The 26365-nt window shown below is 44.4% G+C and overlaps 1 protein-coding gene across 7 annotated transcripts; it reads left to right on the top strand.

Moving 5' to 3' along the window:
- Window positions 1-2503: 2503 nt before the first annotated feature.
- LOC136677066 (brain-derived neurotrophic factor) lies at window positions 2504-24525 on the top strand. Of its 7 annotated transcripts, none has more exons than XM_066654450.1 (2): window positions 2504-2685; window positions 22985-24525. In XM_066654450.1, the coding sequence occupies exons 1-2, from the start codon at window positions 2683-2685 to the stop codon at window positions 23846-23848; spliced, it is 867 nt and encodes a 288-aa protein (XP_066510547.1). In that variant the 5' UTR covers window positions 2504-2682; the 3' UTR covers window positions 23849-24525. The 7 variants fall into 7 exon arrangements, with proteins under 7 accessions (XP_066510547.1, XP_066510546.1, XP_066510550.1 ...); XM_066654449.1 differs by lacking the exon at window positions 2504-2685 and adding an exon at window positions 2799-2899; XM_066654453.1 differs by lacking the exon at window positions 2504-2685 and adding an exon at window positions 3831-4158.
- Window positions 24526-26365: the final 1840 nt, after the last annotated feature.

Here is a 26365-nt window from a genome sequence, read left to right as displayed (position 1 = left end):
TGATCCACTCGTACCATCCCAACACACACTAAAAAAGGTTATCATTAGAAGAGTGTTTCAAGCTTTCCCTTTTCGAGAGAGAAAGAAAGAGAGGAAAAGCACGTTCTGCTTTATAGAACTCATGGTTGTTGTTTCAAGTGTATAACAGAGGGAAAGCCTGGGGACTGGGACGTATACAGTCTGTACAACTTCTGTTTCCTAATTAACGTACTATGGAGGTTTCTTAGAGGGTCTATGAGTCAAAAGGAAAACTTTGATTTGCATCAGATCTCCAAAACCTAGCACGTTTTACTAATAAGTGTAACATCTGTACGTTTTGCTGTTATTTTACATTCACAAAGTCAGCTCACATCCACTGGCGCTGAAGCAACACAGTTTTTTTCTTAGCAATAGCATTACACAACACACTGCCGTATTTGGAGTTTCCAGTTTGGTTTTAGGATAAGTTCAGGGAAAAGGTTATGGAGAGATTTAGGGAAAGTGTTAGGGTTAGGGTCGAAATGTCCAAACATTGACCTTACAGATATATTCATGCTTATGTTTGTGATTAGGGTTAAGGTTTGGCTTAGGTTTAAGATTACGTTTAGGTTTATGGGACGTTTTAAGACGTTTTGTGAGGATGGGTTGCCAGAAATTCACACGAACATCCACAAACATAAATAGTGCACTTTTTACAAATCCCACTTAGAAGTCGTAGTCAATCCTTGAAAAGGTAATGGCCTTTTAATTAAATATGTACTTTATATTTAACTTGGGACCAGGAATGATATCACCATGTCGTAACGTATCAAACGTGTTCTTCGCGGTTGTTGGTTTTGAGGGAACTTTTGTTACCACCAAGAAGGGAAGCTGTATTTTTTCGCTGCCTTCTGTCTCTGTGCCTTAGCGCCTCTGTGTTTCTTATTCGCCCATAAAAAACCAGGACCGACTGTGTTACATCAGCCCTCCTACTCTGAGAGACTGATTTGGAGGTGAACTCTTCAGCCGAAGCTTAGAGCAGCACGTTGTTCTACAGTGTCCAGCTAGACTGTGGAGCCCCCCCACCCCCAAACACTCCGGTTCACCAGTTCATGCCTATATCAGTAATATCAGTATGTGCGTATTGTTTCAGGGACAGGGGCTGTATTGATTTCTCAGTGACACCTGTATGAGGCAGGTGTGTGAAGGGAATGAATAAGTGAGGGAAGGAGTGAAGGAGTGAGCGTGGGATGGAGGCGGGGATAAAAAAGCAGCTGGCTTCAGAATAAGCAGCAGAGATCAATGTCCATATGGTCATCAAGGGGCACTTTTTGGTCAGATAATTAGAGTAAGTGAAGTTTGCTTGGGGAATGTTGGGCTTTTGTATGAAGCATGGCTTTTGGAACTACTCAACCTGTGTCTGTGTGTGTGTGTGTATATGTGTGAGCGTGTTAAAGCTTTTTTTATAGCATCATGTTTCATATCTCCTACAAGTTCATCTCGAGGAGGAACCCTGGCTCACAGTCGAGTAAATACCACCTATTACTCATGTAACTTACCAGCGCGTTTTGTAGGACACATGCAAGCATATCGCCTCGTCACTGCATAACAATTAGATGTCTGAGTGCTCACCGCGCGCAACTGATGGAATTTTACTGATAACACACAGGGTTTGTGCTCGGGACTCGTGACTCCGACTTAGGCGCCGTTGTCTCGTGGCGGGCGGGTGAGGGGAAAGACTGGGGCTACTCTTCGCGCTCAACTTCAGCACTTTGGAACCTGAAGCGGATTTTTTCTCTTCCCAATCCCCACGTCCCCCACCCTCTCTCTCATCTCTGCCACGCCGGGGGTCTTTACCTGAACGCGGACAGAGCACCGAGCAGTGTCGCGCACGTGTAAGTATCCAGGGCACTCTTTCAGCCCTCTCCTCCTCAGCTTCTCCATTCCGGCAGCAGCAACAAGTCCCTCGAGAACTTTGGGGGATCTTTGGTTTCTGCGGTCTCCTCGCGCTCGGGCTCGGAGACACGTGGCTGTGTTCGTGCCGCTGCTTTTCGGTCTGTCTTTGGCGGGATTCAAAACGAGAAAAACAAAAAAGTTGCCATATCACGCGCTGCGACTATTGACGTGGCTCTATGGCGCGCGCAACTTTTCGAACCGCTTTTGCTGGAGTTCGGGGCAGAGATTTTTTGGCGGTCGTGGTGGTGGTGGTAGAAGGAGGGCGGTTGTGGGGACGGGGGGGTTGCTTGGGTCAGTTTTTTGGGGGTCCAGTTTTCAGGCTCATACTTGAAAGCAAAGTTGAATCACGTTAAGACCACTAAGGGCGTTCGTCTGCGCGAGGGCACTGCGTAAAATCGAGAACGAGAGAAAGAGCGAGAGAGAGAGAGAGGTGGGGGGGTGTTGTGGTGATGGTGGTGTCGGTGAGGTGAGGAGTTGGGAGGGGGCCAGTGGGGAGGTGGGTGGGTGGAGGGGGGTGTTCAGGAGGAAAGAGCGCCTGCTTTTGCTATTTGTCCTGTCGGCAGAGCCACCAAGGTGTTAGAGAGTTTAAGCACGCGGATATTGCAAAGGGTTATTAGATTCATAAGTCACCCCGAGTGGTGGGCGATCTCACTGAGCGCGGCAGAAGTTCTCGTATGATGACTTCAAACAAGACACATTACCTACCGGCATCTGTTGGAGTCTGTGGATATTAAGACACTTCCATCTCCAGGACAGCATTGGGGGAAAATGGTGAGTAGAGCGGTGGAGGCACTGTTGCAGGAGCCGTGTTTGGAACATTCAAGACCACCCCCTCTTTAAGAAAAAAAAGAACGAAAGGAAAGAAAGAAAGAAACAGGAATGGCTTTGCTTGTAGGAAAATAGCGCATTAGTTGCAGCGGGTGATGGGTGGTCTTATGCTTATGGACCCCACAACTGAAGGCTTACATCTATGTCAGTGGCTAAGGTAGGAGACCTAAACCCAAAGTTTGTGCTTTGTAGGATTCTGCTCTGCTGTGCACACCCAAAACAAAACAAAGCGGAGCACGCGCGGGCGATTAGAGAGCCACAAGATAAACAAGTGCGGTGCCACGGGCAGTTTTTTGCGCTTTTTTTTTCTTTGTGCGCGCTCCATGCCCAAACTGCGTGGACTGCGTGCGCTGCTCGCGCGGGGACGGCTCTGGTTTTGCCGATTGTTGATGTGTTTAGTGCAGGTGTGAACGGAAAAAAGCAACATGTGTAGACAGGTCGCTGTGTGCCCTGCAGTGCATCAAAACGCAAACAGGAGGGGGGTGTGGGGGCTGCCAGGGGGCTGTGATTGTATTTGCAACCGTTGGCTTTGTTTTGCTTGTGGATGATTGTTATAGGTTTTTCTAAGGAACGGAAAAAGGGGGGAAAGGGGGACCGGTCAACATGTGATCAAATATTAACAAACAGGACGAGCTTTGGCGGGGATCGCGTTCACGTGACAATGCGTGGGGACGCGACAGAGTGAAAGATATCGAGTGGCACTTAAAGGAAAGTATAGATTTTTTTTTTTGGTGGAGGGGGGGGGGGGGGGGGATGCGGCTGAGATTTCAGCACCTTGGACAGCGGCAGCCAGCGAGGACTAATAGACACTCAGTGGGAAGTACACGTTTTTGGAGGGTCTTTGATGGGTAGTTTGTTGCAGAACCACTTGGTGGTTTGTTTTTATCGTTTTGTGTGTGAGTGAGAAAGACACAGACACACACAGGGAAAGAGAGAGAGAGAGGGAGACAGACAGAGAGAGAGAGAGAGAGAGAGAGAGAGAGAGAGAGAGAGAGAGAGAGGAGGAGAGAGAGAGAGAGAGAGAGAGAGAGAGAGAGAGAGAGAGAGAGAGAGCACACCCCCTGCAAACCACAGCCAAAGCCAAAGCGAAGAGCGAAGAAGCGAAGGGAAAAGAGTGAAAGAGTGAGAGAAACATAGAGAGAGAGGAAGAGAGAGAGCGAGAGAGAACGAGAGAGAGTGGGTCAAAAAATAGAAAAGAATCAGTCCTTAGAGATCTGCTTTACTTGGCGCTCGGAGTTTTGTCGCCACTTAGAGCTCGCTGAAAGTTGAAACGCTGAGCCTGTAGCCCTGCGAAGACCACGCGCGTTCCGCACAAGCCCCCCCAGCGTCAACTTTGGAGGACATGCAAGTGTTGCTCTTGGAGATCTAAACCACTCAGCGTGGTTGCCAGCTCTTTCAAAGCAGAAGAAGCAGAAGGTAAGGACGCGTGTCCAGTGTTGACCCCATGGGCTGCTTGTTGATGTCTCTCACTGCAAACGACCCCTCAACTTAATACCTCCTGACCCTCCTGCACGCGCCCGCACTTTTCGCGCTATTTCTTGGTCCCGGAGACGCCGCGCGCGAGCAGAAAGTTGCAGTACTTCGGCAGGACGGTGTTATGACTCATTCGCGGAGAATGGGCTGCTGGGGGACCCGGTTTATATCTCACGCTCTTATCAGCGCAGCATCATTATCCTCGCGCGCGTGACGGAGCCTTCGTGCCGCTGATGAGCGGGGAGCCGACCGGATCTGTACGCTTGGTTTGAGCTTTTATTTCCGTTTCTGCTTGCGGTGTTTAATGTGGCTCGTCCTGGTCTCTTACCACCACCACCACCACCATCATCATCATCATCACAATCATCATCACTTACGGAATCCCTCCTGTGCTCATGAATGGAGCTGTGGTCCGGGCTGTGTTTGGAGCTGGTTAATGAAGCTGGGGGGAGGGACAGTGGACTCCCGCTTGAGAGTCAAGTGCCTGGATGATTCTCAACGGCTGTCTATCTATCTATCTATCTATCTATCTATCTATCTATCTATCTATCTATCTATATTCTCTGTTTTCATCTGGCTTTATTCATTTAGACGTGAATATCTGGAAACACATTTCTGTCCGTAGTTCTATATGTATTTCTTTAATTTTTTGTATACGTGTTTACCACTCTGTGTGTGTGCGTGTGTGTGTGTGTGTTTGTGCATGATTGCATTTTTGTGCATTCCTCTGTCCACACTTCTATTATCTTTGTTCACATTTCATTTTAAGGTGTGTGTGTGTGTGTGTGTGTATGGCACACTAACAAACATATTATTTAAAATGAGAATAAAGCTAGAATACACACATTTATATATACATTTCTATTTTTATCTCAGTACATATCTCTTTCTGTTTGTATCTGTATCTGTTATTATTTTATTATTATTATATTGTTCCCGTTTTTCACCACTTTGTCCTCCTTGTCGCGTGCGTAGACAATATATCGGATATGTGTGTGTGTGCGTGTGTCTGTGCGCGCGCCCGTGCCTGTGCCCGCTTGTGTGTACGCGCGTGCTTTTTTTTTTTTTTCCTCCTCTCCTTCCGAAACGGCTCGTGCGTTTCATTCATGCCCAGATTTGGAGCCCCACAGCCTCGCGCGCCTCCCTCCCCTCCCCACCCCCACCCCCTAAAAAAGCCCCTCAGCCGCAGATACTACAGCAGATAAAGCAGAGCTCGCGCCATTCACTACAGCACGAGGCTGCGTGTAGACCCCATCAGAGATATGAGCCATGTTCAGCCTTCCATTACTGATACTATAACAGATAAGCCCTGCTCGAGCCCACGCCCCCGTCTATATCCCACCTGGGAAAATCTCCCCCCTCTGATGCCCCCGGTCTGGGCCGGGGGTGGGGGCTACTATGGCTCTTGCGGCTGCAGCTAGACACTAAAAATGTTCTTAAAGGTTACTGTGAGGGTTCTTTGGCCAAGGCGTGGGTTCTAAAGCGTGGGGACTCGTTCCACAGCATTAGTGGTCCTCTATGGTAAACCTGTTGTAAGGGTTCTCCAGGCTATTTAAAGGTTCTAGGCCCAGAGCTGCAAAAACGAAGCTGTGCAGTTTTTTTTGTTTTGTTTTGTTTTGATTTTTTTTTTATTCCCAGACAGTACAGATTTTTGCCAGCTCTATCTAGGACCCGCTTTGCTCGTGGAGCAGTGGCAGGTTTGGGAAAGGCGTGGTCACGGCGCGCGCAGTGATCTGATGGAGGCGCCGATAAGGAGCTGGAGGGAAGCGGCGAGAGAGGGAGGAAAAAAAAGGGGGATAAGGGGGGAAAAGACCACCACCATCACCACCATCATCCTCAACGCGGCCGCTGTTATCGTAGTCATCATCATCATCGATCACTGGCGCTAGGACTGGAGACTTTGGGGGCAGAATAAGTTGAGGGACTGATTGGATATGGGCCCGGGCTCGTGTTCTTTATCTCTCCTGTTTTTCACTCTTTCTCTGATTTTTACTCTCTCCATCTCTTTCTCTCCGCCTGTCTTGCTTCTTTTGCATACGCGCGGAGAAGGAGTATTGACACCCACCGGAGCTTCGATTCGGTTCGTTTTATTAAATCAGTAGCGGCGGGAAAACGGCTTAATCCTCGGCTCGTGCACCGCGAGCGCGTACAGGTTATTTCTCTGCTATTTCTATATTGTGTCCGGATGATTTCTAGCGGGCAGTGTCCGCGCGCTCAGATATCTCATGCTGACCACTGCTGTATCACTGCATCACTGCTGCTGTTTTTGTTGTTGATGTGGGTGCTGTATTGTTGCTGACGCTCGCGCTCAAGCTCTGTGCTCTGTGAATATAGTGCATTGATTATTATTCCTGATATAAATCTAATATCCCACCATTCTGAAGCTGGCTCATTTTTATTTTTATTTTTATTTGGTTCATTACTGGCTGTATGCAATCGAACCGTTGCTGCACGCTGCGTTTTCCCGCGGACAAAGCTGTAAATGTTTTTTTTTAATGCTTTTTACGGATGCTTTAAAATATCCAGAATTTAGGCACCATTTGTGTCTAACACCACGAGCCCTCTCCATCCTTCGCTCCCACCCTCTCTCCCTCCCTTCATCTCTCCCTCCATCCCACCCTCGCTCCCTTCCTTCCTTTTTCTAGATTTATTACTGAGGGTTCTTTTTCCCTTTTTTCGCTTTTCATAGGAAAGAAGAAGGAGAGAGATGTGGGTTCATGGTGTGGGTGTGGGCCACGGGGGTTTGGTGGGGAAGGTGCAGGGAGGGGGATGTTGGGGGTGTTGGGGGGTGGCACGACACACTTTGTATGTACGGAGGGTTTTTTTTATAGAACTTTCTGCAATGTACGTCATCGGACCAGTCCATAAATGGGGTTGTGTCATCTTAGTGAGAATCTCCCTCTCTCTCTCTCTCTCTCTCTCTCTCTCTCTCTCTCTCTCTCTCTCTCTCTCTCTGCAGAGTTAGTGTGGGCGTCAATAACAAATCTAAGAATGGTAGATTTCACTGTCCACAAAAGGAATAAACCTGAACTCTCGCCAGGCGACGTGCTGCTAATCAGATACATATTTTTATTTTATGCATTTTAAGTCTAAGAGAAAATGGAGAACATGAATATATATATAAGTGTGTGTGTGTGTGTGTGTGTGTGTGTAAACAAAAATTGTGTGTGTGTGAGAGTGTATATATATATATATAGAGAGAGAGAGAAAGATAAATATATATACTTTTAAAATCGTAAAATCATAAAAAAATAATCCCACATATTCACGCGGCCAACGTCTTTTTTTTCTTACACTCTGAAATAAAACAGGAAACAGAAATAGAAACATAGTGTGTCCTGTATTTGATTGGATCGCGCATTGATTGGATCATGTTGAATTCCTCTGGGAAATAAAGAGCTAGCGCATGCAGCAGTGGGAGGAAAAGAAAAGGAAAAAAAAAAAAAACGCAAAAACGAATTCAGTGCAATTGTTTTTTTATTATGAAAACATACAAATTGAATTAAGAAATTAAACGTCCAATCAGGGTAATAGTAAACATACTTGTAATGTTATAGTAATAACCATGTACTAACATATCAATACATTGCTGTTATTACTATGATATTATTACAATGTGATTCTTGTTTATTTTATAATCGATGTTACTATGGTAATGATGATGATTATGATTCATTCATTTTCATATGAAACTGAAAACAAGGTGAATGCATGTGAACATGTTCTGGTCCAAATGAATAAAAAAAACCCGGAACGAATCAAACCGTCTCTGGACGCATGTGTTGGGGCTTTGACGCAGCGTGATTTTACTCCGAGTGTGGAGCTTAACGTGTGAGGGACTGCTCCGATGGCGAGGGGCTTCGTTTTCTGCTTTTTTTTCTTTCTTTTTTTTTTCTTTTTTTTTCCCTTCTGCGCAACAGAGACGTGCTGCACGGCGCGCCCTCTCATTCAGCCTCACAGTGGAATCAGTAATGAGTGGGCAGCATGACAAAAGTGCTGTTGGTGTTGGGAGGGGGGGGGGTTGTGGAGGGTGGGAAGGGGGGGGGGGGTATACACCATTTGGAGGCCATAATATTTGGGAACTGTTAACAAGCTATGTGTTTCTGGAACCCAGTGATGAGCGTCGAGGGCGCGCGTGCTCGTATGTGTGTACGCTTGTGTTTGTTTCCAAAACTAAACAAGGCAAAGTGCAATTTATATATAACAAAATGGTCAAGACTGTTACATTAAAATAAAAAAGCAATTGTTTTTGTTACTAAGGTTAAACTTGTTGTAACATTAATGTTGTTTAGTAATTACATATAAAACAATTATTACATGTGATATATAACATGGATATCTTTATGCCCCTATGTCCTGACTTGCATAAAAATGAACGGTTGTGTTTGTGCGCAGTGTCCTAATGACCTCACAACAACAGCCTTATGATATTTTGTACAAATGAGGACCTCCTGGTTTTCGTTTTTAAAAGAGCTGCTTTCACCACAGACTCAATTCAGAACCATTGTTTTGGGTTTACTGAGATCAGAGCTGGGTTTAGGTGTAATAGTGCTGGGCTACAGTAATGCAGGAGTGCACAGAAGTCCCCACATGTATAATAAGACCAGAGTATGTGTTTGTGCTTTGCATACATGACTCCTAACACCCAGTACATTCCAATAGGAGGGGGTCTCTCTTCCTCTCTCTCTCTCTCTCTCTCTCTCTCTCTCTACTCTCTACCTACCTATATATATATATATATATATATATATATATATATATATATATATATATACACAAGCTTTTGCTGCTTGTTTTCCACCCACCTGTGTGCTCTAATCAGTGCTATAAAATAGAGTGATATTCTCCTCCAGTGTGGGAGAGCTGGAGAGCAGCACTAGTGCCGGTGCCTGGCAACTGGGGCTGCACCGAGGAATCCTCCAACTAACTATTCACCAACGTCAGTGCACGGGTATGTACGCAAGACTCCTGCATGTTCGCCTGCGCATCACCCGTGTGTGGTTGGAGGATGCTGCTGCCACTTTAACTTTGTGCTTGTGTGTGAAGGAGAGTGGGTGTGAGGCTGGACATGTGTGTGTTGGCATGTGTTACCAACCATGGCCTTTAGTTTGTCCATTTATTGCCAGTTTAATTTGAGATCCCACATGCTTTCGTCTTCACGCGATTCTCTCGATCAATCCGATACGCTTCCTCTGACTTTAAGAATCATGTCCATAAATGGGCTCTAATAGGAACTGATGCCCTGAATTGTATCTCAAGCCTGTATCTCCAGTCCTGACTGAAACACTCATTATATTTTCAGTGTTAATTGGGGGGGAGGCCCAAAATCAATGAGCGTGCACCTAGCAAAACAATTAATTCAAAACTGACTGTGTTTAAAGCTTCATTTTCACACATGGGCTGACATTCAAATTCAATCAAATTGGTTGGTTGTAAAAAAAATGTATAGATTTACCATGATATTGGCCCTTTAATACGCACACACTGTACCATTTCCGTTGAATTGCACTTAAGCTTATTGTAGGCTGTAGATTACAGACAGGCATCACTCTGTGGTTAGCTCCAGCCGTTGCAGACTCCAAGCGCTCTTATACGCTTTACGTCAGCGAGACATTAACATAGGCTTTAATTTTTAATCAGGGTTGGGCTGTACAAGCTGGTCATGGTGCTTCGTGTAGTTAAAGACTATCACGACAAAAATACGTTAACTTGAGTCAAGCGTGGCTCAGAACATTAAAACATAACGTTCTACACGAAGCACGCTGAGAAATCGGAATGGAACGGTGAGAATATATGAATATGAACGCTGTATGATTATGTAAATACAGTTACATGCCACAGGTGTAGGAGTGTGTAGAGACCACGGAGGGGCTAGATTACCCGGCGGATGTGTACAAAAGGATAGAATGCAGCAGAAGGCTTATACCCCCATGGATACATTACCAGGAGAGGCGGTGTATGCCACAAGGGATAGATTACAAACCACAGTTAGAGTATACCTCACCATGCATGCGTATGTATGAGTTGAAATGGGTGTCTATATACAGGCCATATGCTGGCGGTCAGTGTTTTGTGTTATGTGGTGACATTTAGTGGCTGTGGAATGGATATAGGGACGTGTTGTTGTGAGTTGTTCGATACTGGTGGTCCCATTGCTGTTGGAGGTGCTGAGGACCCTGCAATCCCTCAGTCTGAGATGAGAGACGGAGTAGGGGGGCTTGAATGAGTCACACTCATCCTCTCACCCTCCCTCTCCAGACTCCGCTTCTGCTCTCTGTTGGCTTGGCCAGCGAAGTCATGCGCCCAGAAATGGGCAAACTATACTGTTGGGGGGGGGGGGCACTTTCAAGTTCCACACTGGGTGACTCACTCATTTCAATGCAGTGACACAGTGGTATTGTGGAGACCCTTTTGGAGTGTGTGTGTGTGTGTGTGTGTGTGTGTGTGTATATATATATATAGAAACACACACAAATATGCAGTTCTCACATCGTCCCGACAAGCCTGGGAGAATATTGAGTCACACATCTTGGCGGATGGTGTTCCTGTTGCGTTTGTTTTCATCCCTGTTTTAAATTAGCTCCAGCCTTTTATTCTATTCTTGCCTCAGTGTGTGTTTGTGTCGTCCACACTTCATGTGTTCAAGTGTGTGGGGTCGTTTTTGGGCGTATGGACGAATGCTGTTGTACATTCACCTCAGTTGGGGACTGAGCTCTGTGCCAGAAAGAAAGACTGCAGTAAGACCTTACACACAAATTTCAAAGATATGCAACAACATAAAGGTTTTTAATGGCAGTTTTGCTACAGAACCAGTCAAGACCTAGAGGTCTGTGCGTAACATTTCTGTCCAAGGAAAAACATGTATCTCAGAACAGAAGAAGGAGAATGGGAAAACCTTAACTTTCAATGGAAGTCAATGGAAGTAATTTTGGAGCATTTCTATTGGTCCATTCATCATGGCATTTTCACACATCGCGAAGGACAGCAGCTGTGCTGTGAACTTAACTTCAACAAAAACTGAGACATCTTTTTCCTTGGACAGAGACGATGTGAAGAACATTTAGTGTTTTAAAGAACCTGAAGAGAACCTGTGAAAGTGATTCTTGTTGAATTTACCCACAGTTCTTTCCAGAAAAACCTTAAAACATTATTCAAAGCCACACATTTCCATTGCAACCTTGTTTTAAGAGCATACTTAACTTAGAAACTGTATAAGGCATAGATCTTGTACATTTTCATACATCTTATGCACAAGTATTTCCTTCGTTTAAAGGGTCCTTCCTGCCATGTCGTCTCTCAGAATCGTCCTTTATTCTCATCGCTGTAAAATGAGAATTAAATATGTACTGGCGTAGGTTCTCTTTTGGCAAATCAAAGACCATTTGCTCTGATAATCAAGCTTCTGTTACCAATTCACTGAAAAGCACTGAAACACAGTAACTCAGACCACTATTCAGAAGTGTACCAAACATGGACTTGGTGGTGCGGGACCCTGAGGAGGCTCCAGGAGAGGACCAGCGGAGAGGAGTTTTTGAGAAAGCTGAGGTGACGTCATTAGCGACCCGACCTATTGGATAGAGACACGGCCATCGCTTCTGACGCCGCTCCGACTCTCTCAACATTCAACGCGACCTACGCCACTTCACTTCTTGCAGAAGACTACAGCACGGGTGGCCCCCCACTAAAGGGGACCTCAGTGGTTGGAACTTTGTTTAAAAAATGCAGATTAGACGTTTATATCACTTTAAACATACGACAGCTCTTTTAAAGGGTTTTACGATGTTGAAATAGTTTATTATAAATAATAACTTTGAGTAATATTGTTTTATCCTTTCACAGCCTGTTTTTGTGACTGGGCCTTTAAGACCTGTTCTGATTGGCTCATTCACAAATGCTGTCCTGCTTAAAACACTGAAAACTTCAAAGTGCTGTGAAGCTGATTGGGCAGATATGAGTAAATGTGTTGGATTGTGATGTCACAGAAAGATCAATTTGAAAAGAGGATATGGTACAAATGGTATAGGTTTCCACTGTGTCGTCCTTTCGGGTTTCATTGATGACTTATTTTGTCAGTACTGTGATACATACACAGTCCAACTTTGTGCCTGAGCGAGTCGTGCCTATGCGGCTGGTATTGTGCTGCATTCGCAGTTCTGAGTGAGACTTACGTTTTTGTTTTCGTGCGCCTAATGAGAAGCAGAGTGATTTATTTATGAATTACCTGGCTGGAACAGACCCGGCGCGCTGTGCTTGTGTGTGTGTGTGTGTGTGTGTGAGGTTATGTTTTTTTTCTCTCTTGGAGTCATGTCGCTCAGCAATTGCTGATGCAACTCTTTGTCATCCAGAGTTTGCCCTCTCCTCCTGTGATCCTATGGGTAGTGCTATATTCATCTTGGCTTATCCCTATAGGAGCTTGGAGGAGAATGTGTGTATGAGGGGGTGAAGGTGATAGTATGTTGTACTTGGCTTTGTGTGAGTTGGCTTGACGCATATTTGCATATTCTGCTATGTGTGCTTTTATATCTAGTAGATGTAGTTCTACAATTACAGACCGTAGCCCATCTGTTGCTCTTTCACCCTGTTCTTCAATGGTCAAGACCCCAAAGGACCACCCCAGATTGGGTATAATTTGGCTGGTGGATCATTGCCAGCACTGTAGGGACACTGAAGTGTTGGTGATGTGTTAGAGTGTGTTAGAGTGAGGGTGGATCTGGCACAGCAGTGCTGCTGGAGATTTTAGAACATTGAAATTAAGTGATGATTAAACATCAAAAATTGATGACTATCACAAACTGTGAATCACCCTTTATGTATATAAGAGAGAGAGAGAGAGAGAGAGAGAGAGAGAGAGAGAGAGAGAGAGAGAGAGAAAGAGAGAGAGAGAGCAGGTGTTAGCATCCTCTCCCATGCTGAGACCTGCAAGGTCTGAACCTCCTCCACCTCATTACCTTCGACAGAGAATAATCATGATCACCATGCTACAAACTCATCGCTATAAATCTCACATCAGAGGTCCAGAACCATGAAGATAATGCTCCTTGAAGTGCTTGTAGCATGGATACCGTCCATGGAATGGGTCCTTCTGATATCTTCTTTCTCTTTAGAGAGAAAATCTTTTAAATGTAGTAAAGTGTATCAAATCAGCACAGGCAATAAGCAGTAAGAACAACTGTAACTGACAAAGCAACAAAAACAGCCAGAGAACGTGTGCAGGTCTTAAATTTAGGCATGAAATTCACAAAGCTACGAATAAACAGCGATATTCCAAAAGCGGTCCATTACAGCATCACTTGAATAATGCTACTTTATTTAAAGACTAGTGATCCCCACTGTTTCTGTCACATACATTGACCAAGATCATCAAGACAAAAAGACATGGGTCTTGTGTATTCTATAGGTCTGCACCTGACACTCAAGCTCCTCCAGCAGGATAAAGAGGTGCTCGGAAGACAACTGACAGTGGTTTAAGGTATCACACACAGAGACCTCCAGAACAGAATAGGACCTTGATGTGGTGGAAGAGAAGAGGAAGCTGTGTACTTTGAAGCTGCTTCTTAGAATCACAAAAGCAACTATCAGTTTCATGAGGCGTTCTATCGTACTGTCTCATGAAAGTGCTTCGTTTGAAGCCATCCTGCATCCGTTAACAAACAATGGTGTGCATAGTGAATGCGTGGGGGGGGGGGGGGTGGGGGGCTAGGGGGCTAGGGGGTGGGGGGGGGGTTGTTCACTAAAGTGGAAAAAACTGTGACAGTATTGTTTCTGGAACAGTCAAAAACTGAAAAAAAACGAGTGCTATCTTGGCAACTTTAGTTGTTAACTACAGGAAACAAACAGTGGAACATCTATCATTGTGTACGATAGCTGTACACAAACACAAATCAGACTACAGCTTTACATTCTTAAAACACATTAGCCAGGTTTGGCTTCATTTTCATAAATGCTGAGTAGCATAAAGAAGCTGAGCCCAATCTCCCTGTGTCAAGACTTCTAAACTGATTCTTTTCAATGAACCTAAGGAACCGATTCCCAACAAGAGACACCTTTCTTTAACGCTTTACTTTAGAATTTATATTCGTGTTATGAACTGAAAAGTAATAAATTATATAACTAATAAAAAACTTAAAAATGAAAATAATTTGTAGCATTTTTAAAAACATATTTTTTTCATCCTGACATTTTACATGTGTCTTTGAACAATTTTATTATTTAGCATTTCATATAGTCATGGTTATTTAAAACATTTTAACTGTCATTAAATGTTTTTTGTAAATTAAACATTAACAGTCCCCTGTAAAAACACTATTTTAGACTCTTGTGTGTTTAAAATGGCCACCACCCATTAGTTTATTTTGGTTATTTTTGTTTGTTTTTTCTTAATATGTAAAATTGCCAACTAAACGGAAATTGCGCTTTAAAAATTAGCCTAAGTTCCCTATTTAAATATTTTCTGTTTTTTTTTAAGGGTCTAGGCACTGACAGTCATTCCCACAAATATATTTCGTGGTCTACGTGCTTTCTGGGTTTTTCTGGACAGCCACTATCTAACCAAAATATGATTTAGTCCAGACACGCGGTTTCTGAGAATAAAGTTGACTAATCATTGCCGAAAGGATTCGTTCAATCGCTCGGCTCACTGATTCGGACCCTTGAAGTGAGTCGATCTCCCATCACTGAAAACTCCAAAGCAATCTATCCAGCGGCCGCTTTAGTCACGTGACGCTATGTCACGCCTCGGTGCCGTGGTCGCGAGGAGCGGCGTGCAGACCGTCATTCGGAGCTCGAGACATCGCCGTGTCCGCGCGCGGGGCTTAGCACGCCGTCCGCAGCCGCTCAGTCATGGGAGTGCATCGCAACGACCGCGCACTTTCCACCATCAATAATTTAACTCGTCTGCTCCGGAGCTGAAAGAGGCGGAGAAGAGAGCAGAAGCAAAGCTGGAATAAATATCTATGGGCTTTCCATAAACTAAAAAAAAGAAAAGAAAAGAAATAAAAAAACAACAACAACAACAACATCCCTGATGACACTGTCCTGCTGAATGGTCTCCTTTACACACTGGACAGTAAAAGGTAGGACTTTGTTTTGGTGGAAGAGTTGTGTTTGCTGTAGGTGCGAAATTTTGAAGAACAAGACGAAGAAGAAGGAGAAGAAGAAGAAGTAGTAAAAGAAAGGGCGGAGTATAAAAACAAAATAGTAAATCAAGTGTTGCATTGTGCAAACCGGGCTGCGAAACTCTATCCTTGCGGTCATTAATAAGGAACGCTCTTATTACACTGTGACAAACTGTAACCTAGAAAATGACTCCGTGGTCAGCAGCGACCACACAGGACTCGAGTAAATACTCTGAATGAAACATCACTTTAGTCAGAGAACGCCGTTTTTTTAACAGCTGAATGAACTACTTAAGTTGCTGGCGGGTTTGGACTGACAGACCAATGGTTCGTGCTGGAGGGAATATGGTGTGGTGAAGTGGGAAATGGAGGTTGGTGGAATGCAGAAAAAAAAAAGAAAAAAACTTTTTTTTTCAGGTTGTCTCACCTGGAGCTCTGTCATCGGGCAAACGTCTCTTCAGTAGCTTCCAGTGTTACATTGCTGTCCAATTATTGTCAGTTATTGAGCCACTGTTTTTAAAATTCCGGTTACTTTGTTTGTAAGGTGGAGCTAGCTCAGGTGTAACTTTTGTGGGTAAAGTGTAGCCCACACACGAATTAGGACGGGACTAGTCAGTCGACCAGGCGAGTCTGGTTCCCGCAGTCAGACTTTACAGGAAACTTGAGCCTGAGGTTAGACTTACAGTGGAGGCTAGTCTTGCTCCATGATCAGCTCTCAAGACGAAGATCTAACTGTGTCAGAGAGCTCCAGTGGAAACAGGAATGGTTTGAATGCAGATGTTTAGGGCTTAAGTACGATGCAAACTAGGCTTCATGACTTCATACATCAAGCGCAGGGCTCCAGTGATTTACGAGCATACACACCCAGAGTCTTTCAATATTTCTAATTAGCTTAGTGCACTTATGGAATGGGGTGGCTGTTAAATCAAGTCTAAACGTGGGTTTAAGCTTCGTGATTGGCTGAATTTGGGTTACAGTTCATGAATCTACTGTTATTATTGTGTAAATAATTGTATTATAAGTTTAAAGCTGTTGTGTAGTACCCGAGGCCTGTGTTATGTTCTAGTCTGAAGTATTTTCCCCATCATGTCTGCTTTCAAACCGACTTTTAACCCCGTCTTTACTCCCTTTCCTCTTCTGCTGTGCGTGCCTGTGCAGAAAGCTGAAGAGTAGCCTATGTGCCTGCGTTGTCCTCCTGAGAAACAATGTTGTTATGCAGACAAACGCGCCATCTAGCGTTAAGACTAAGTACATGACAGCTTTGGCGAGGGCAGCCCAAGCCGTTGGATCATGTTGCTGATGCTACCGTGCCTGATTTCTAACAGCAGACGTCTAATCAGTTGAAAACAAAGCCCTCCATGAGCTTTATACTGAATTAAAAGACTTTGCAGGCCTTGACCAAGGGTTTGGGATGAGGAAAGATTTGAAAACCATTCATAAACTAGGCAATCAATCAAAAGCTGAGGAACAAAGTAGCCTACATGGAAACATGCGTCCAGCAGCATCGCAATGGCAAATCTTGGATGATGTTTCCGAAGCGTATCTTGCCGGCGCTTGTCCTTTCTCCTGTTACGTGAAGAGCCCAAACTTATACATTAATCATTACCGCACTAATGTTTAATTTGGTTTGGTTCCCCACTTTCCGAGAGGTGGGAGGCCTACCTCTAACAAGCCTGAGAACTTCAGGAGGAAGCAATTAGGCTACCAAATACACCCAGGGTGCTTTAAATTAGAAGTAGCTTGTGACATTTTAGCTTAGGTTTGTCAGCTATCAAACATGACCATCTCTACACACACGATGATGATGGTTTGATTTGCCCGTGAACTTCTAACATCTGGAAAAGTGGATAATTATAGGATACTATTCCAGGACAAAGCCATAGGGTCCGTCTGACATTTAAAGCAAAAGTAGTTGGAAGAAATGGGTCATAGAAGCTAGAGATATAAACCTTAGCATCTCCCCTGATTTGTTTGGTGCACGTCTGCGCCACAGCTGTGTTACATTGTGGCAGGAACCGCAATTACCTGAGGATGTACTTCAAAGGACTGTACGTACTTCTTGCACCCACTAAAGCTGAGTGAATCCAAGCCAAAATCTTTCCAAGCCTGCTAGCATTTGCTGCCGTTTGATCCCCCTGAGATTAATGATTAGCTTGGCATGTAGCCTTAGCACAGTCAACAACAACACAGCTAAATGTGGTTGCTTTAACACAGAGGTGGATGGAGTTAAGCAGAGAACATTCAACATTGTCACGTACGAGTAACACTTAATTAGCCCCATGTTTACGCCTCTTCATTTTATGCTTTTAATGGCAGCGTTGTTAGCGGTGTAGCTCAGTGGTCTTAGTCAATGCTTGTCAACAGGTTCTGCTGGCACTTAGTGCTTCTGTGCATCCACAAGGCTAATCATTTCTATACTCTTCTCTGAGATTAGATGCTTTTATGAAGATCAAGAAGATATAGGATCATTTGTTCTTCTGTTTGGTCACGATACACTCGCTTTCATGAAGACCATGACAGAGATATTTAAGCTTCTAAGTCTTGTGTGCTGCTTTTCAAATCAGCTTAGCTTCAGTGTCCTTTTGAAAAACTGTATAGCAACAAAGTGAAAAAGTTTTGTAGCAAAAAAAAAAAAAAATACTGCCAAAGCTAACAGCAGCTTCAGTTACTCCTGCACTTTCATGTTGGCAAAGCTTCATCGGTCTGTCAGAAAAGGGATTTCTAGCATAATCCCTTCATGGCATGGAGACTTAAGCAAATAGAGTGGCGGTGAAGCAGGGGCGTGCAAAAAGTGAACCGCCCTGTCCTACCCGCTCTTCTCTAAACAATTGAGCAGGTGCACATCCTACCCCCCAAAGCAACGGTGGTAGCAGTCATGCTCGAGCAGAGATCAATCAGACTTTGCAATGAAAAGTGTCTGAAAGTGCTCCCGCTAAGCCCCAGGTCTGTTATGGGTGGGAATGGGGTCCAGCACAATCAAATACAGCTGTGCAACTAACATGTCATCACTACACACTTAGGCTCCTTTGAAGGAGAGGTTCAAAGGTCACATCAGACTTGGGCGATGCTACTCTGACAGGCCTCGGTGGGTGGAAATGTAGAAGACGTGGTACAATCAAAGGACCGCAGCGCATCTGGCTCTCATGGTGACGGCATAGGTTTCATAAAAGAGGTAACTGTGTTTGCTTTAGTGGGTTTACAGATTGATCTACAGATTGACTCCCCCTACACAAGCACACGTGCACACACACCGTGTTTGCGTATGCTGACAGGATATTGATATTGCACGCAGAAGACGCAATAGAGGAGGAAAAACACACACGTCCCCACATATTAAAGCGGAACCGATGGCGGTAATTTGGTTTTCCCCGTTTCTGGTTTGAACAAGATAGAGGGTCTTGGTTATTGCCGACTTGGTCCCAGAGCAATAAACTGATTCACCGTCTAGATTGCGTTTTAACAGGAAGGTGATTGAGAGCATAATCCATATTGATTCGCCTGATGGAAACAGGAAATAGCGGGGTTAGAAATAAAATCGTTTGTTGTTCCTGGTGAGAGGGGACCCCAGAGGAATGGCAAGCAATTGCAAGCTGATGAGTGCCACTACCTCACCCCCCCGCCCCACATAAACACACACGCACACACGCCTCCTTCCCGCCTTCCACCCTCCTGCCTGCCTCCTTTCCTCCGGTCCGCCTTGGAGACCTGGAAGAGACGTCATCAGGGTTGTTATGCTGAGAAATGACGCTCAACACCCCCCTCCCCCCTCCCCTACAAGCACTCACACCATCCTTCCGCTGCCTGAGACTTGTGGAGCGTGAGATGCAATCTAGTCTTGTCTTCATCGGCTGTTATAGACAGCGTCCACTTAAAGGCCTACTTTAGCTTCCAACTACCCACCGCAACCTTCTCTCTGTTTGTCTGGCTGCTGGTGTTTTTAGCGCAGAGGCAGACAGAAGTGCTGAAACAGCTCTCCACTTTACTCTGTACTGGAAGTCTTATCTGGGCCATGTGCACTGTTGTGTTGTTTCCAGCACATTCAGGCAGGTAGGATACTGTAGGATGCCAAGTTTAGCTGGAAGCCTTCCTGTCACCCGCCACTGATGCTGCGACGAGTTATCTATCATTCAGTAGCACCCACAACTTATATAAATACTTACCTCATTAAAGCGGCGTGGGGGGGGGGGGCAACAGATGTTTGCTAATTGGGATCATCATGAAAGTGGGGCAGCTACTGGGCTGTGGACCTGCCGCATTAGGGCCGTTCAGAGGGAGACTGGAAGGGGGCACTGACCAAAATACACCCCGTCCCTGTAGATGTAACACATTTGGAGGAATTTCAAACAAGTGAGCAAGTGTGAAATAAGGCAGATTCCAGTCCTAATCCTCTCGGCGGCACTTAAAAAAAATCCTCTCGGAAGGTTCCGCCGAGGTAATTGCTGACAACGTAAGAAGCTTTTTCCTGCTCTTTCTCTCTCTCTCTCGCTCTCTCTCTCTCTCTGGTCATGACTGGAAAAGCTGATGGGCTGAAGCATCTCTTTTTTTTTCATGCAGAAGCAGCGCACTATGCACATTTTTTTGCACCTCATTTGATTAGGATTGATCTATCTTCCGCAGCTGCAATCCAAACCATTTATTTACATATTTATTTATTTATATATTTATTTATTGAGATCTCAACACATTTTTCTTACACTCATGTGAGGGGAAAAAGGAAAACATGAAGGAGGATGGGCATGCACAAATAAATAAAGCACTCACACCCACACACATGCACCATGCGCACGCACACGCACAGCATCCTCAAGGGACTGAAACGTCATACGGTGCAGGGGGACTCGGTCGCTCATTAAGGAGAAGCTTGGGCGATATTCTGAATCGAGACCGTGGGACTCCCAGTTCGACTATTTATAGCCGCAGTGTCTCCATGGCAGTCACCGCTGCGCTGGAGAAGTGCAGCCCGCGCCCCAGACGCCAATTAAGACTGAAAAAAAAGAGACTTTTAGACGTGGGCGTGTCTCACCTCTCTCTCTCTCTCTCTTTCTCTCTCTCTCTCTCTCTTTCCCACCCCTTGGCTCTGTGAGTAAGTGAGTGCATCTTCATTGCTGCTCTGAGGCAGAAGGGAAGGGAGGATGCAGAGAAGCTGGATGGACCAGTCTTGCTGCGGCTCTGGCTATTTTTAAAAAGCCCCCCCATCACCACCCCTCCTCCCCTATCCCATTCCAGCCCCTCTTCGTCCTCTTCCTCCTCAGGAAGGAGACGAGCAAGCAAGGGACCTCTTTTTTTATGTTGTTGTTGTTGTTGATGTTGTTGTTGTGCTTTCGGATGCTCCCCTCACTGCTGTTGGGAAATGCTGCGGTGGCCAGTTTTGGGATGTCGGATGCGATGAATTGCTGTGACTCATAGGGGCTTCAGAGAGGTAAGGGAGAGGAGGGAGGGAGGGATGGAGGGTGAGACAGAGAAAGTGAGAGTGCTCTGTAGGGGTAGTCCTTGGTTTTCTTGCATCTGTTTTTGCGGCTTGATAGTCGGGGGATTGTCCAGTGCCGTCTTAACCCAGTGAGAGAATTGTTCTGAGTGAGAGAATGAATGAATGGAAGAATGAATGGACGTGTGGCATTCCGGAATTCCGTCTGCCTCTCTGCCTTTGATTGATTTCACTCTTCCTCTTACATTAACCTTCTCTAGCTGTCACCTCTCGGCTGGTGTTTCTGCTCGGAATTTCAACCAAGATTAACCTGTCCTTGTTCTGAACCTGAGCCGAGATGCATCGAGACACAGAAGAGAGCGTTTTGAACGTCCTAGTTCCCTGAAGATCTGCACCATTCATAAAATCTCAATCAGATGATAAGGCCTTGGCACACTTTAATGCGTTTGCCACCGGGGAGCAGTGAAATGAACAGGACTCTTAGTAGATGCTGATACAGTTTGCCGTGGAAACTCTGCCATTTCTTCTCGGACGATCTTGAGCACGCCGCTGTAGTAGGAGCACCCAGGTGTGCATCTTATGCTGGTTTTGTTGTTGATGGGAAAGTAGGTTTAAAGTTCATTCATAGAATGGTATTCCATGCTGAAGCTCTGTGTCTCTGAGTTGGCTGATTTCCCCTTATTTCTTTCTTGGGTGTTTTAAAATCAGTCAACATTATTCAAGTCTTTGAAGGACTTGAGCAGGCAGTTGGAGAGCCTAAAGCCTACAGCCATGCATGCGCATCACACACTAGTATTTAATGCTTTGAATCAGACAGTGTTGCGTCGGTCTGATGGGATGCTGGAGAAGGTTGTTTGTCCTCAGAGGATAGAGGGAGGGAGGGAGGAGGAAGGAGTGGGTGAGAGCCTCTCATGTCCTCTTAATGATACTCCTGAGTCTCTGTATTTAGCCCTCTGTGTGTGTGTGTGTGTGTGTGTGTGTGTGTGTGTGCGGTGACAGATCCGGTGTGCTGCGTCAGTAGTGCCAGCGCTCCCCTGAGCCTCCACTTGCCAGCGACTAAAAATGTAACAAAGAAATAACAAGTTGGCATGTTGTGTTTCTGTTGCCGTGAAGTGGGAAGCTGATTTTAGAGCTGCGACTCAGATCACAGCTTACACTGGAGCTTCGCTCGCCAGGGGCAAGCATCGTAAACGAGACAACGAGCACTTCAGGGAATCGGGTCTAACTGACCAACATAACAAAATATATTGCAGCATCACATTAACGTGCCATTAACATAATGGTCGACCCGCAGTTATGAGGCAGCTAATGCCTTAACGTAACCCCTTAAATTGCAAAGGCCTCCATTTGCACACACTTAGAGCTGTATAATGTCTGTTTTATAACAGTTATATAATATTTTATAGCTTTTAATGTCTCATAATGATTAATTGATTAATAATCCTGCTGTTTAGGGGGTTAAACAGGATGTTTTACAGTGGCAACTAATCTATATACAGTGGCCGCCTCCTGTTTCTGCCATGAGTCTAGAAACATGAGCTCAGAAATCTAGATGTTGCCTAGAGTTTGTCTGTGAATGAATGGTCAGTGGAGTTTTTAGCCATTTTGTGAGTCATTTAGCCATTTTGCCTCTTTATGTGAGTGTTTCTTTAATTCTGAAATGGATGTAATCCATAAATAATTAAAGGTGTTATTTTATTCAGTGAGTGTTATTTTATATCAAAATTATAATAACTTAATAATGGTTTGGCACCATTGCTCAATAAGAGCAAATTCATTTTGGACTTGCTCAGGAGTGCCCTCTAGTGTCTGGCAACAGTGTAACAGCATTACTGAGTAGCTTTTTTGCCCCCCTGCCTACAGTTCCAAATTCTGAATGTGCTAGAAACTATCTTCTTTTGGTCTGCCAAGATGACAGGCTCTATATTGCCCCCTATATTTCCTGCAGTGCATTGCATTTTGTCATAACTATAATTAGCTCAACGGGTCATACAATTATTACAGAACGTTATAGAGCATATATAATGTGTAATGCTTAGTTTTTGAGCACAATCAACATTGATAACCTACCTTTCTAACACAGCTGACTGTTTGCAACTGAAAATGTTATATAGAATATATTTAATATTTATTAATATGTCACTAAACTGTTGTCTTCCCTTTTTCCTCATTTTCTTCCTCCATCCCTCCATCTTCTCTTACTCCCCCATTTCCCCCCACCTTTGGCCAGTTCCAACAGGTCAGAAGAGTGATGACCATCCTGTTCCTTACTATGGTTATTTCATACTTCAGTTGCATGAGAGCTGCGCCCATGAGAGAGGTCCCGGGCGTGCAGGGTGGGGCCCACCGAGGTGCTGAGGGTTACCTGGGGGCCGCCGCTGCCGCCGCCGCCGTGGTTTCATCCGGCCGGGGCCATGGGACGCCACAGAGCGGGGGTGGGCTGCCCTCGCTCACAGACACTTTCGAGCAGGTGATCGAGGAGCTGCTGGAGGCAGAGGGAGGCGCAGTGGAGGAGGGGCCGGCCGGCGTCGTGCAGCACCTGGGGCCCGGAGCCGACCAGGGCCAGGGAGGGGGGGGTCCCGGGGCAGTGGCGGCTGAATCGAAGGACGTCGACATGTATGCCTCGCGGGTGATGATCAGCAACCAAGTGCCTTTGGAGCCGCCGTTGCTCTTTCTCTTGGAGGAATACAAAAACTACCTGGATGCTGCCAACATGTCCATGCGCGTGCGGCGGCACTCGGACCCAGCGCGGCGCGGGGAGCTCAGCGTGTGTGACAGTATTAGCCAGTGGGTGACGGCCGTGGACAAAAAGACGGCCATCGACATGTCCGGCCAGACGGTCACCGTGCTGGAGAAGGTCCCTGTGGCCAACGGTCAGCTGAAGCAATACTTTTACGAGACCAAATGCAACCCCCTGGGTTACACAAAGGAGGGCTGCCGAGGAATAGACAAGCGGCACTATAACTCGCAATGCCGGACAACCCAGTCATACGTGCGAGCCCTCACCATGGATAGCAAACGGAAGATCGGCTGGAGGTTTATACGGATAGACACTTCGTGTGTATGCACATTGACCATTAAGAGGGGGAGATAGTGTACACAATGTATAGATTTTATTGAGAGTTCTAAAAAACAGAGAGAGAAAAGAGTAAATATCTATTTGTATATATACATAACAGGGTAAATTATTCAGTCAGATGAAAATTTTATGGACTGCATGTAAAAAAGATGAAGTTTATACAGTAAAAGTGATACTACAGTCTATTTATTGAACATATTCATGACCTTGTAAACAATTAAAAAAAGATCTGATCAGTCATTTGCGCCCAGTTCAAATTACTATATCACATTCCTCAAGACATTGTGGTTTTTTACGTTGCCAAGAACTCAAGAGATGAGTGGAGGAGAGTGGAGGAGGCAGAATTACATAGGAGAGGAAAACATACATGCATGCTGCTTCAATTGTGAATTGAAAAAAGAAAAAAAAGAAAATACAAACTGTCCACTTTTTTTGGAAAGCAAAGAATCTATTCCAACCAAAACATTCTGTTTACATTCTCAGCAGTGACAGGACGTCCTCCTCTAAGTACTTTATCTGTTTCCTATTCTAAACCTCTCAAGGTAATGTTGGAATTACATACTATGTCAAGGTGCTGTTGTCAAAGCTTTGCTGTTTATTTTTTTATCCCCACGAAATGAAAGAAAAAAAACTATAAAAATCTATATATATATAAATATATATAAAATATATATTAAATCTATTCATTGACATTTGTTCTGGATTAATATAATTCATTTTGTATGTTGTGAAGTTGTTTGCAATATTAAATTGAAATATTTGAAGAAATAAAAATGACTATAGGCAACTGAAAACAAAAGCAATGTCAATAAAGTTTGAGCTCTCCCTTTGCAGGTTTAAGTTCAGCACAAACTTTGGAGAACAGAGGATTATCTTCCAGAATATAGTGTAGCTGTGGACTAAATTACACCTTGAGCTAGTCTTGAGCTTGGTCTGTATGATACTAAAATACCAGAGGCAAAACCATATGATTTGAAAATCATTCGAGTAGAATGCAGAAAGAAAGTTTGGGAGATATTTTGGAGTGAAAGAAATGGTGAGATTAAAACGAGATTAAACATGCAAAGCAGCACCTGCTCTCAAAAACCCTCTTGCTCCATCGTGGCCAAGAAGGAACCTCCAGCATCTTCAGGTAAGAACTTCTACCTCCAGCGCATCCAAGACTGAGATTTGAAGGACTGACTCCGGCCGAGTCACTGGTCACAGGCTATCGTTTCCATCGCTAACATACCTCTGAGAAAAAGAGATCAGTGCATTCAACACATCCGCTTCACTTGATATCTGATCCAGCTGCACACAAACCTGCTTTCACTCAAAGATTGTTATCAGACACATGCGTCTGAAGTGTTGACACCGAGGCCATGGATACAATATGGAAACAATTACTCTCTGCGTTGGTCATAAATATTTCCCTATTTTATTGGAAAATGTTCAGAAAGAATGCTATAATTACATTATAATATGCTGCAGTACCCAGCACCACACCAAACAACACAGTCTAGTCTGGCACTGGACCAAACAATTATGCATATTGGATTTCTGTTACTGACAGACCTTATGAAAGACTAATACGCTGGAGTGCACTTGTTGTACTTTTACTGCTTTAACTCTTGTATAAAGTGACAGTATTTGGCTATGGTCACACACCTTAATGAAGAAGGACCTCATATCAACAAAACCAACACCTCTCAAATCCTCAAAGACAGTAAAAGAATATTTCATTGCTGATATAACCCAAATAAACAGAATAACTTCATTGTAGATATAGGCCAAAGCCTAGTTAACTTTTTTTTCTCCTCATACAACACTTCTCTCTGACCAAGAACCCAGCTACGTGTCTGAGTTATTTTGGTGAGGTTCAGATTGTCCCCCAGTTCAAAGCAGTGCTCAGTAAGACTCAGTAGAGCCCTGTCCCATTTGCCTGAGAAATAGGCCACTCTGTGCATGCCCTTTTCTGAATCACATGCTACTAAATCATAAAACATAAAGTAAAGCATCTGTAGCAGTTAGAGAATATGAATGAACGAATAAAGCATCAGTGCGTTTTATTCTTTTTACACTAGTGATATAACACCAGACCTTAAGTCCTTTCTAAAGAAAGGCTGGGCCTGATGCATTGTCTGTAACATGGATGGATTCGTATGCTGGTAGACATTGTGCTATCCCTTTTTCAATGAAAGCACTTTGGGCTGCAGGCGAAACACAGAGAATGAGCTAAAAATACTGCTGCTGCGGCTAATTGTGCTACTAAACTGTAAATATTTTGAATTAAATTAAATATGCTGGAAAACCCGTTCCTCGTGTTTAAGCTGACAAAATAAGTCCACAAATGTATCTTCTGAAATGTTTAATTCAGTTTCTTATACAATATATAAACTCAATTATATTATGACCATTTAGAGTGTACTTATAATACAATAACAACAAACTCTGTTATTATTATTATTATTATTATTACTATTATTATTATTATTATTATTATTATTATTATCTACTTATAAAAATAAAGCAGCAGTAGAATGATAGAGGTTT

This window comes from Hoplias malabaricus, chromosome X2 (genome assembly GCF_029633855.1).
Source record: "Hoplias malabaricus isolate fHopMal1 chromosome X2, fHopMal1.hap1, whole genome shotgun sequence".
In the NCBI taxonomy this organism is placed as follows: domain Eukaryota; kingdom Metazoa; phylum Chordata; class Actinopteri; order Characiformes; family Erythrinidae; genus Hoplias; species Hoplias malabaricus.
Note: the sequence above shows the minus strand (reverse complement) of the source record. Positions and strands in the feature narration are given on the sequence as shown.